Consider the following 13,472-nt stretch of genomic DNA (forward strand, 5'->3'; position numbering starts at 1 on the left):
TGTCCTCTCCAGGTGCAGGCTAGAGCAGGGGTGGCCAACCAGTCAGAGACTAAGAGCCACATTTTTTTACTGTGTACCGCAAAGAGCCACATCCCATCCCACCCCTGGGCTAGAGCATGGGGGATATGGAGGATCACCGGTTGCCTAGTTACCACGACCCCCCCCTCCATTGTGATGGTTGGTCCAAGCGGAATGCCGAGCCCATACAGTTTGGAACTATCGACGTCGCAGGAGTTGCCAGAGTGGAATGGCAGGCAACCTCAAACTGCCTATAGGACTCAAACTCCAGATTTTTCCTCAAGGTTAACTTCTGAAGCCAATGATCTAAGGAGATGTTGCTACAAGGCATCAGTTATTTTTTTTAACAAGAGTTTTCCTTCTCTGCATGCGACACATAGCACAGGGTTACATGGTACCAATGCATAATAATGTGACACTAAGAATAATAGTGACTGTGTATTTAAGGGTCAGCTTAAAGCTGCATTAAATAAATGCTGGTAAAAAGCCAATCAACAAATCTATATATATCTATATAATAGGTTAGTGTATGACAAATAGAATCCTACTGCTTTTAAAGGCCTATTAGACAACTTCCAGTTTTCATTGGTTATCGCGGCGCCAAATAGACAAAAGTGGTATAGCATTTTGCCTGAAGTCGACACATTTAATGCAGTGTTGTGAATTTCTCAGCTCTTGTCTGCCTGCATTTGGACTGAATTACATTTCTGTTTCCAGTGGCTGTGTGAAGGATGAATAGTGATGAGGTGATGAATCTAATTGTGTGTAAATAATATCCTATAATGATGTTGACAATAAACGTTTAACTTTGGTTTTATAGCCCCCCCCCCGCCTCACACACACACCACTCGTCAAATGTGAGACATGATAGATCCAATAAACAGCCTAAAAACAAACAAACAAACAAACAAACAAACAAACAGGTGGGAATTCCATCCCAGACGACACCCTTTTTGCGGATGAAGGACGAAGGAAGGGAAAGTTAAAAAAAGGACGGACTGTGGCTGGCCGGAAGTGTTTTTTTGTACGTCTGTGTAATTGTTCCTAGAGGGTCAAGTGCAGTCTAACAACCTTGTTTTTTTGGGGAGCATTCAACTTCTTGTTTTATTATTATTATTTTTTTATGTCTTTATTAAAAAAGGAGAGTAACACATTTTAAATGTTTATTACTACGAAAATGAAAAAAAAAACTGCCCCAGAGGGAACAGCTTTAGAATGCCCACCGTATAACATCTTGTACAACATTGCAATAATGGACTGGATTTGATTCTACCTTAGGCTACAATGCAGAGTGAGATCCTTGCAGAAGTACCGTATTGGCCCGAATATAAGACGATGTTTTTTGCATTGAAATAAGACCGAAAAAGTGGGGGTCGTCTTACATTCGGGGTCTAGACATTATACCCATTCACTTGTGCGCAGCGGTAAGTTAAAGGTTGCTGGTATCGACTGAGTATGTTGCTGTGATCGTGTGCGTCTTTGACACAAAGTGAGTATATACATTTCATTGTTGCTACTGTCCACTGTTGTGCCGTTTATCCGATCGCGGTTTGCTTCGTGTGCGCGCCGTTTGATTGACAGCTCCGAGCCAACCCCCTATACGATCCTCAGGCTCTCCAACGATAGCGGTAGCAGTTTGCATTATTTCATTGCAATGTTTTTCCTTATTCAGATTTGTTTCAAGACTACAGTTACAGTTAGACTTCACTTTGATGGTTAATGGAGTTATTGCAATTTTATTGTTTTATCACAGTAGATTGGTTTATTTACATTTCAAAAACCAGAAGCCATTCATTTACAAATGTGATTGCACTTTAGTTTACATATTTAAATGTTCAGATATTAAGATATGATAGACAGTTTTTGCATGATTTGAATGAGGCAAAATGACATGCGTTTTCTCTCGAATATATTGTTATAATCATTTGTTTCAAATGTAATGATTTTCTGTATAAAAATTAAATTTGGTGTTTAAAAAGTCTTTTTTCAAACTTCAGTCTTGAAAAGGGGGTCGTCTTATAATAGAGGTCATCTTATATTCGGGCCAATACCGTAAGTCTTTTTAAACTTAAAACTTGCACCGTTGTTGCAGGCTTTGTGACAGCTTGTGGAGGAGGAATACGGAAGTGACAGAATGACAGTGACAAAGGGACAATATGACACAGGAGACTCCCCACTTAGCGTTGCCGTGAATCGCTTGAGAGACACAAGTACAAATTCTGTGCAATTGAAAGTATGTCAATGTATTGATGTTGTCATGAGGAGACACATTTTTCACGCTAACAAGTCGGAGTTCCTTACAAATAACTTCAAAGAAAAGAAAATACTAATTAAACTTTGTCAATGTGTGTAGTGGATTTATGTTATTCCCCAAAGTAATTTGTACTAAATGTTAGATCATCTTTTAACATAATCTTTTTGTCTGTTAATGTCCTGTACCTTTCTCCAATGTAGCCAGAAGTGCATTGGCACTGGCCGCTGATGTGATCACACAGGCCTCCATTACGACACGTGCACTCCAGGGAGCAATTGATGCCGAATGAGCCAAACTGACACGGCTGTGCGCACACAGGACCCTGAGAAAGGATGACAAAACCTTACACTGGTTAATGCGGATTTTTTGTCTAAAACAAAGGGTTAAAAATTCATCATACCACCCAACCAGCAGGACAGGAGCATGCGCCAGTCACATGATGGCACGTTCCGCCATTCTGACAGGGACAGCGCTGCTCGCACAAGGGGCCATGCTTCCCTGGTGGACAAGGGTCCTTGCAACTGGACCCAAAGAACATTGCTACATTTTACAAACTAGTATGTTAGATATGAAATGGAAAAATGGAATTTTGAAATACAGTCATGTAAAGTGATTAATTTTAGACTGGTCATTTCATATTGATATATAGTGAATAAATATATCACGCAGATGCAGACACAGTTGTTAGGATAGCAACACACGATGCAGAGTAGTATGAATTACCAATGACTTTTTTCCTGTAAAAGTTGTCATAAAATATACGTATTATTGATTAGTGATTCAGTACAGAGTCCACAACACAGAAAACAATTGAATTATTTAGTATATTACTAAATATGATAAATCGAAAGGAGTCTGAATACTTTCTGAATGTACAGCAAGTCAAATCAAGCAGAATCCAGTTAAAGGCATTCACAACAATGACGAGCAACCTACAATGCCCCAGTGTATCCGGGTCCACAGAAGCACTCGCCACTTTCGTGGTGGCATGTTGCACCGTTTAGGCATTGGCACTCGAGCAGACAGTCCTTGCCATAGAAGTTGTGCTCACACGGCTCCTCGCAACGCCAGCCCTGGTAGCCATCTGTGCAGACGCAGGCTCCCGTGATTGGGTTACATTTGGCCCCGTTCCGACACTGACAGCGATTAGTGCAGTGGGGACCCCAGAAGTCACTTTCACAGGCTAGAGAAACACAAAGTAGTGGGGAAATGAACACATTATTTATTACTGAACATTCATCAATATTTGTGGTCTCAATCAAAAAAAGCCTGTGAGTATTAACAATAATAAAATAATTAAAAAATGCTTTGGGGCAATAAATGCATGTTTTTATGTATAAATCAAATACTGGAGGATTGGAGACGTATAGGTGAGGAGCTCAAGAAAATAATCCCGAAGGAATGGATACTTTCAAGCTAAATTAAACCATTGCTGTTACAAACAAACAAACAAACAAACAAACAAACAAACAAACAAGAAACATACATACGTATATGATATACGTACGAATCTGTTACCACTGACTCGCATTCGTCTCGGGACGAAGAAGAGAGTAACAACTGGGTTTGAGAGGAGGTTGGCAATAAATGAAGCCCAGCTCTAAGCCAAAACCAAGCACAACGCAAATACACAAAATGCGGGCAGCGAGTGACACCCAAATTGACAAACAATCGAAACAAAAAACAACAACAATACAATTACATTGGTTACTCATTCTGTAAGAAAAACTCAAGGCATACAAATACGAATGGTACTGTACAGTAATATAGAGTTGTCCTTTGATTTCTATATCTAGGATTGCAGGACAACCTCGCATGGGTGGCAGACGAAAACTTCTCAGTGATCACCAAGAACAAGAGATCTGTCACATTGAGACAGATCTGCAGTGCCATCATTGAAGACAATGCCATTTTCCAAAATACCAACTCCATAAGCATCTCCACAATAGACTGGAAATTGAAGAAGCATCACATGACCATGAAACAAATTTATAGGTTACCCTTTGAAAGGAACTCTGAAAGAGTGAAAGAGCTACGGTACCAGTTTGTAGAAGTAAGTCAGTTAGTGCTTGTTTATTGTCATAACCTTAACTGTAAATACTGTAAGCAGTGGTTCCTTAACTTTTTTGGCTTCTGTTCCCCCTTTACCTGATTTCAGATTCCCAAGTATTTGTTTTACTGTATCTGACATTAACATTTTAGCTAAAAACTGCAGCAGTACAGTAGCCTACCGTAATACGTACTAACAAGTACTACTGTACTACTGTAATACATACTAACATTTCAGTGCAGTAAATGTTCAGTATTTCCCTGTCCTTTCTGTCAAATACCCCCTGCAGTACAGGAGGGCGAGGATGGCCATGACAGTGATCATGAGTGAGGGGCGGCGGAGGGGGAGCAGGCGGGTGAGCGGGAGGGGGAGGACAGCGATCAGTAAAGAGTTGCTATAGTGTTTTCTGTAAACTGTAGATTTATTTACAGTACACTGTAGGCCACATTAATTTGCTTGTTTTTTGTTTATGTCTTGATATTGCAGTATATGTGTGCTGTGTATATTTTTCTTTTCCTTCGACAATACTATACTGCATGAAAGTTACATACTTCACAGTATTTGAGTGAATAAACATGGTTGGTATTTTGTGTGATGTCAAAGCTTTGAGGCTACTTGAGATCTTGCTGTGAAACTTTTTTTCCTTCAGTTTTATACACTATTGTATTCTGTTAGGTAGTGACAAAACCCCTTAATATTTTGACTTGTAGTGCTCACACAATGCCAAAAGGACGATGCATTTTGGGGGCACTGACTATTTGAATGAGAAAGAAACTTCATTTTGACACATGGGTGAACTGTTTTTGAAGAGATATGAGCTTTTGCTGGTGAACCATGGTGTTTTGCTGGACCATCCAGTTTAGTGTTGCAAAACATACTAAAGAGTGTTGAAATGAGCCAGGGCAATTGAGAAGGATCTTTGCCATTTGGGTGGCACTGGCTGTTTACACGGGAAAGGAATCAGGTCTGAAGCATGGGTGAACAGTTTCAGAAGAGATGTACTTTTGGAGGTTAGCTATAGTGTTGTGCTGAACTGTAAGAATGTTATGCCAAATGATCTTAGAGTTTTGAGAATGTAATTTCTGTTTCAAGAAATGAGCCAAACCAATAGAGAAAAACTGTAATACAGTATACACATTACTATTCTGAGTGGTGTAGAATATTTTTTGTAGCCGCTTAGCAATTCAATCAACTAAGCTGCTGATGTTTGTTTAAACAATTGCACACACGCACACCTACATACAAACATCAGATAGTCAATTGTGTCTACCCAATTTGTGATTTTAAAGTGTGACTAGCGATATCACGATAATCAACCATTTTGAAAAATGTAAAATAAATAAACAAAATTAGAATGATTTTCTACCCCGACAAATTATTTCAGAAGATTACCGTAAATTTCGGACTATAAGCCGCGACTTTTTTCTCAAATTTTGAACCCTGCGGCTTATAGTCCGGTGCGGCTTATATAGGATTTTTTCCGTGATTTTTGTGATGACTTGATCACTTTTATACACTCGTAAAAAGGCTGTGGACCGCTGTTGTGCGGCACCGCTTTGCTGGGCGGAGGGATGTATGACACGGTCACTGGGGAGAAAAGTGGTGGGTTGATCGCATGTCCATCCGCCAGGCAAATAGTGCCGTAAAATTTACACAAAGATGAGACAGAACGAGATCAAGACGGACAATACTGAAAGGAAGCTTTTATACACAAACCGTCATTATGGGGGGCTTATATATGATTTTTTCCGTGATTTTTGTGATGACTTGATCACTTTTATACACTCGTAAAAAGGCTGTGGACTGCTGTTGTGCAGCACCGCTTTGCTGGGCGGAGGGGTATGACATGGTCACTGGGGAGAAAAGTGGTGTGTTGATCGCATGTCCATCCGCCAGGCAAATAGTGCCGTAAAATTTACACAAAGATGAGACAGAGCGAGATCAAGACGGACAATACTGAAAGGAAGCTTTTATACACAAACCGTCATTATGGGGGGCTTATATATGATTTTTTCCGTGATTTCTGTGATGACTTGATCACTTTTATACACTCGTAAAAAGGCTGTGGACCGCTGTTGTGCGGCACCGCTTTGCTGGGCGGAGGGATATATGGACACGGTCACTGGGGAGAAAAGTGGTGTGTTGCTCGCATGTCCATCCGCCAGGCAAATAGTGCCGTATAATTCACACAAAGAAGAGACAGAACGAGATCAAGACGGACATTACTGAAAGGAAGCTTTTATACACAAACCGTCATTATGGGGGACAAAAGAAATGCATATGATGCCGCTTTTAAGCTAAAGGCAGTCGATGTTGATGACATTGTGTTGCTTCACCCTTTTCTTTATTTCGTGGTCCCGTCTACTCTGGAGCTATACGTGTCGCTCGCTAGTTTAATGTAATTTAGCGCTTCGTGCATGAATAAAATTAGCATGAACAGACTCTCATCATGGAAAATGCTAGAAGAAATGCATAAAACCGACGACGAAAGAGATACTGAGAAAGTGTGTGGCAAAGGATAACTAACGCTATTCCAATCGGAAGACTTCGATGGTTTCAATGCACAGGAGGAAGATGAAGACGATGAAGCTCTTTTTTTTACTTTTACTTGTATGCTTTTTTAATCAGCCCTGTTAGTGCTGTGCTACCGTGTTGCTGCTGTGTTACCGCCGCGTCTCAGTGACTTTTACCGGTATGTTTTTTTTTAATCCAGTCCTATTCGTGCTGTGTTACTTCCGTGTTGCTGCGGTATTACTGCCGCGTCACAGGCAGTGTTTGGAAAGAAATGTTAAGGTATGTTATTAAAACTTTAAAAAAGCTTTCTGTGTCCAGTCTTTCTTTGTTAATAACTCGCGTGCACACTTCCGTGTTGCTGCGGTACTACTGCTGCGTCACAGGCAATGTTTAGAAAGACATGTTAAAGTATGTTATTAAAACTTTAAAAAGGCTTTCTGTCTACTGTCTTTCTTTGTAAAAAACGCGTGTGCACGTGCGGCTTATAGTCCGGTGCGGTTTATATAAGAAAAAAACTAAAATATCCCCGGATTTTAGCTGGTGCAGTTTATAGTCCGGTGCGGTTTATAGTCCGGAAATTACGGTAAAAGGAAATCAGTTGGTTATTCAGCCATGTTTTTGCCACCTCTTGTGTTGCATATCTTCAATGCAAATACTACTGGTGAGACAACAAACATGAAAGTACCGTAAATTAATAGGATAGAACAGATTGAAGATGTTATTTTATAATGCAGACAGTCCTAGTTTTTAATCACACATGCTACTTCAGGTTCTGATAATGTTTTTCTCTTTACCTTTTAGATGTTCATACACAGCACTCGATGAACTTTTAAAACTATAGTTCGTCTCTGGGTTAGTGCTTCAGTGAGAATAATGCTTGGTCTGAAGACATTGAAGCCTTTTCTGAAATGTTTACAACTCACTGCTCTCAGAAGATTAATCACACACAACTGGTTTGAAACCTTGCTTCGAAACACAGAAGAACCATTTAGCCACCATTATGCTCTTACCGAGCGGGATACAAAACTGAAAAGACCCTGAAAGCTTTTTATGTATTGAAGAGAGAGCAAAAGTAATATGTACATATTTTTTGTAGTTTATGCGAATGTATATATATTTTTTATAGTTTTATACTTTTCATATCAATCAATGCGTAAATAAATCAGTCCTGTCAATCAATGTGTAAATATTCCTATGAATTTATTATGTCAATCAATGTGTAAATACTCTTATGAATTTATACAAACATAGTTGCTCCATCAGAGCACAGACACAGCACACAGAGGTGGTAATTACATATAAGGCCTAGCTCAGTAACTTCATGACACATAGATACAAAATATTCAGGAGATAACAGGACATTCAGGTGATAACAGAACAGATGTCTATCTAATAAGAACTTTTTTCCTTCTTTCTTCCTCCCTTCTCTTCCTTATTCCTGCTTGCGGACACTATAACGCCTTCTGACCGGAACTATGACGTTGTTTTTTCATCTGCGGAAGTGCCTTGTGTACTGACTGCCGTAAAACAACCCAAGATATTACAAATAAAGAACCAACTGTTACCCGACATCTTTGTTTTCCATCTTGAACAAAACGCAACAGTATGTTCATCACATAGCTAATTCTCCCATTCTTTGTGTTCATGATAGGAACAGTAAATGTTCTGAGCCAAATGGAACAAATTGTGGCAAAATAAAGACATAAAAAATAACATGCGCCTCAATGAAGATTCTGGAGTCTAACCTTTGGACAGTGGAACACTGGTTAGCACGTTGGCCTCACAGTTTGAAGGTGCAGGGTTCAATATTGGCTCTGGCCTTCCTGTTTGCATGTTCTCCTTGTGCCTGTGTGGATTTTTGCCAGGTTCCCCGGTTTCCTCCCAAATTCCCAAAAAACATGCATGGTAGGACAATTGACCACTCCAAATTGTCCATAATTGTGATTGTGAGTGTGAATGCTTGTTTATCTAAGTCTATGTGAGCGGTTCAGGGTGTACCCCACCAAATGGCTGGCTGGCTGGCTGGCTGGCTGGCTGGCTGGCTGGCTGGCTGGCTGGCTGGCTGGCTGGCTGGCTGGCTGGCTGGCTGGCTGGCTGGCTGGCTGGATGGATGGATGGATGGATGGATGGATGGATGGATGGATGGATGGATGGATGGATGGATGGATGGATGGATGGATGGATGGATGGATGGATGGATGGATGGATGGATGGATGGATGGATGGATGGATGGATGGATGGATGGATGGATGGATGGATGGATGGATGGATGGATGGATGGATCGATGGATCGATGGATCGATGGATCGATAGATGGATCGATAGATGGATCGATGATGGATGGGTATTGACCAATGAGTTTTTTTTGGAATTGAACAATTAAAAGTAGTCAAAAACACTTTTAAGCCTGCAACGCTTGTTTATTGGGTTTTCTTTACTCTTGAGGATTCCTGCAACCTTGAGAGATTTAGATAAATGTGAATACCACCTAGATTCTCCAATAACATTTGTCTGGAACCTGAGCAATCTTGTTTTAATAAGTTCAGCTGCTGCGTTTTTGCTATAAAATAAAATTAGCATTGATTATGTTGTAATAAACACTTAATAAAAGCTAAACCTGAATGTTGTTTTCTGCTGGCTTCAAGTAAATAGGACAAATGTAGGTATAAAACTTAAATAGGCATCTTCTCTTTCGCATATCTCATTTAAATTCAAATTAATTTAAGGCTGGTATGAATCAGAACTTGTAGGTCTTGACTAGTGGAGATATTAAGTATTAAAAATCTTACTGCACAATGTTGAATAATCTGTGGTACGAAAAGGTTGTCAATTACTTTCCTGCTATACAACATATAGGCAAAGCAGCACTCCTCAGAAGGGAGTTAACGCACAGAGAGTTTGAGTGCCAAGCACCTTAGCCAAACAGGGATGAGCAGCATTGTACGTATTATATTGAATATTTGGACAGAGCGCAGAACAAACTGGAAAAGAAGCAGCATCATCCAATTCTCTATTTCCTCCCATTTTTTACACAACTATTTCTCCAGGCTTCTATTTTTTTATTTATCATCTTCTGTCTCCTTCTCAGTGAGGGGAATACTCTTTATTACACTTAGCTCAGGAGCAAGCATCGTCAAATACAAAGCCTCAATTATTCAGTAGCAATGACTCAAAATCAAATGACTAATGACTTTGATCAAGAGGAGTTTGCTGGCACTAAGCAGAACTTTTTTTCCCAAGTAAATTAAGAACAGAATAATACCCTTTGACAAGGCCTTATTCAGTAAGGAATAGTTCTCAGTTTATCAATTGTGGAGTTACACTCTGGAGTAGGGGCGGATTCTGGCATGTGCAATATGTGCAGCCAAATGGGGTAGCAACAAAGGTGAAAAATATATGGGGCAAAAAAGTATCTAGTCAGCCACCAATTGTACAAGTTCTCCCACCTGAAAGATGAGAGATGCCTATAATTTTCATCATAGGTACACTTGAACTATGAGAGACAAAACGAAAAAAAAATCCAGAAAATCACATTGTCTGATTTTTAAAGAATTTATTTTCAAATTATGGTGGAAAATACGTATTTGGTCAATAATGACCTCGATTTGGCCACGCAAGATCTCACTCCATGGGGTCAAAATGATCACAAGAACGATGAACAAAAATACCAGAACCACACGGGGTGACCTAGTGAATGACCTGCAGAGAGCTGGGACCAAAGTAACAAACACTACCATCAGTAACACACTATGTCGCCATTGTAAATGAGAAAATGTTATGCTGAAATATTGCAAGCCTTTTATTATTTTAATATTTCTGATTATGGCATACAGTTTAAGAAAACTCAAATATCCTATCTCAAAATATTAGAATAACATGAAAAAGTATACTAGTAGGGTATTCAACTAATCATTTGAATCGTCTAATTCACTCGAATCAGCAATATTAAAATAATAAAAGGCTTGCAATATTTCAGTTGATTTGTAATGAATCCAGATATATGACATTTTTGGTTTTTTAATTGCATTACAGAAAATAAAGAACTTTATCACAATATTCAAATTTTCTGTATAGTGTATTATCAGGTGCCTGATCTGACGTTATTATAACAACAATAAAGAACAAAACCTCTCAATGTCAGCATCCCCAGAAACAAACAAACCTAAAATTTAGAAATGAAGAAGACTTTGGATCAAAGGCAGCTTCAACTGCCAAGAAGAGTCCTCCACTCAACTTTTGTGAATTCCCATGACACAGATGACGGCAAATCTACAGACAAATGTAATTAATTTTTAATAGTTCTGACCACTTTTCCTGACATATTGTCCTGTTGTCGGATCACTTGCCTAACTGTGACTCGACTTAGTTGTACTTAGAGACCGAAAGGGATGAGGTCATGAGTGCAATGTTTATAAACTTGATTACAAAATCACAAGAAATTAAAATGCTGCTCTATCTCTTCTTTCCAGTTATTTGTGACAAAAAGGGTTTCATTGCGCAACTTATTCCTGACACGAGAAGAAATTATGCAAATGTCAGCTCATTCATTAGCCATTATCAGGTGGCACTCATTTGGTTGAGTTGTTTTTCTTTCAGGAAAATGCTAAACAAAAACGATATCAGTGTGCCCTGAGATTAATTTAAACAGAATGCATGGATTGATTCTATGAATTCTGAGCATGATCCTCAGCAGAACCTGGTTTGAGGGCAGTGACTTACATGGGAGCAGAGGATTTGGAGTCCAGTGAAAAATGATCACTTTGGGCCCATCATATCTATGCTGCAAAATGAATATACTATTTTCTAGCACCCGTGAATCGTCATTACTTTTTACTCAGTGGTTTCACATGACATGACTACTAAACCGATTTTTATTCTTAGCGAGTTCATTCCCGAGACTCAACTTTGCACTGTTATCATCCAGGAACTGTTGAACACTTTAATCACATCACATCAGCCATTGCCTGGCATACTGGAAAAATGCAAGCTTTCTAGGGATGAGCCACGAATTAATGACCTCATTTTAATGACCTCATTAGACCTGGACTCAAAGGCCATAACAAAAAGGGAGAGCGACTGTGCATAAGTTTATTTAAAAGGAAACGTCATTCAAGTAAATCAAATGAATAAATCAAAATTCAACCAAATTAGACCAAATAAGAATCTTCAAACCAAGTAACTACAGAAAATACAAACTAGAACAGCAAACAAAGGGGAAAAGACCATGCAGAGAGCATTCAATCTGCTTTGTGAGAGCTCCATTGAGCCAGCATCCAAATATTAACTCTATCAACTGTGTGTGTGTTGTTTTTTTTATCTTGTTTTTTTACAATATGTTCCCAGCAATTTCATTAGCTGCTGGCACAAGCAATTACCTTCACCACTTAACATTGCACACTAAATACATTTATTCAATTTATTTTTACGCTGTTGTCAGTCTATTTTTAAATTACATGTGACGTGCAACAATGACATGATTGTTATTATGCTCTCCTAATTCGTTATTAGAGTTAAGACAGAGTTTATATGTAGATATACGACATTTAGGATATTGCAGTTATTTTTATTTATTCCGATTCTTACGTCTGCCTATGGTTCTGTGCTAACACTTGAATTCCGGAATTGGGTTATTTCAATAAATTATTTCTTATTTCTGCAATGATTTTACTTCAGCCTTTATTTGGTGCTGCCTTTTTGTTTATGTTCTTATTTGGTATAACAAAAACATTATTCCAGAAACCATAAAAAAAACACCCCTGCCAATTCTTAAAAGTATGAGCATCATGTAGCATGGCAGACAGATACTGACCGGAGACTCGTACTCTGAACTGTTATGGCTTGTTGCATGAATGAATAAACGCTCATGAAGCTGTTCTGTCATCTGTCATTTGGCTTGGCGATCAGTTAACTCGGGCAAAAGGTAAAAGATCGATGCAACTGTCAGCCAACCCACACCATGCTGGGTTAAAATTTAATGCCATGCAACCTCCTAATGAAGGAACCAATCAGAACAAACAGGCACGCGTGCACACACACACGCGCACACACACGCACACACACACAAATACACTATAGTATCTCTGGCAGCCTCTCGCTCATTTCATCCATTTTTAATTCCGTGAAATCTGTCACTTTGAGGTTTAACAAGAGGTGAAGCAAACACAGAGTAGAACATGTAGTAAGAAACATGTGTTGGGTCAGTTTGGCTTTTACTGGCAACAGAGGCAAAATATACTTTGTTAAATACGACAATTTTATATTTATAACAAACAAAAGGCTTTTGCTGGTTCCGTAAACTAAAATACGCAAACTTTATATTATGTGTAGCTCTCCTATGGGGATTTCAAAAATAAAGGAACATTATTTGGTCATTTAATCATCCAGTTATTAGTGGGATGGAAAAGAAAATGTTATATGACTAAATTACAACGTATTACCTGAAAGCAGTATAACTTAACAGATTTATATGAAGGGTTTCACATAGGGAGAACAGTAGTGACCATATAAAGTTGGATGGTCGATCCATTTATATTTTTAACAGCACCGATTTATTTCCCTGCAGTGCACAACACTTCATTCAAGTTGACATACTTGGTCGTGTAAAACTATTTTCAAGTGAGCAATTTTTAGAATGC

General features: G+C 39.0%; 1 protein-coding gene across 6 annotated transcripts in view; it reads right to left on the reverse strand.

Moving 5' to 3' along the window:
• The window catches only part of LOC119120183 (multiple epidermal growth factor-like domains protein 11), a 102,150-nt gene that overhangs the window by 38,679 nt on the left and 49,999 nt on the right, over positions 1-13,472 (reverse strand). For all 6 annotated transcript variants that reach the window (XM_037246826.1, XM_037246827.1, XM_037246825.1 and 3 more), the window contains exons 6-8: positions 3,209-3,455; positions 2,673-2,793; positions 2,458-2,594 (exon numbers count right to left, since the gene is read on the reverse strand). In XM_037246826.1, the coding sequence (XP_037102721.1) occupies positions 2,458-2,594; positions 2,673-2,793; positions 3,209-3,455 (505 nt within the window). The remainder of the gene's footprint in view (positions 1-2,457; positions 2,595-2,672; positions 2,794-3,208; positions 3,456-13,472) is intronic.

Source organism: Syngnathus acus, chromosome 3, assembly GCF_901709675.1.
Source record: "Syngnathus acus chromosome 3, fSynAcu1.2, whole genome shotgun sequence".
Lineage (NCBI taxonomy): Eukaryota > Metazoa > Chordata > Actinopteri > Syngnathiformes > Syngnathidae > Syngnathus > Syngnathus acus.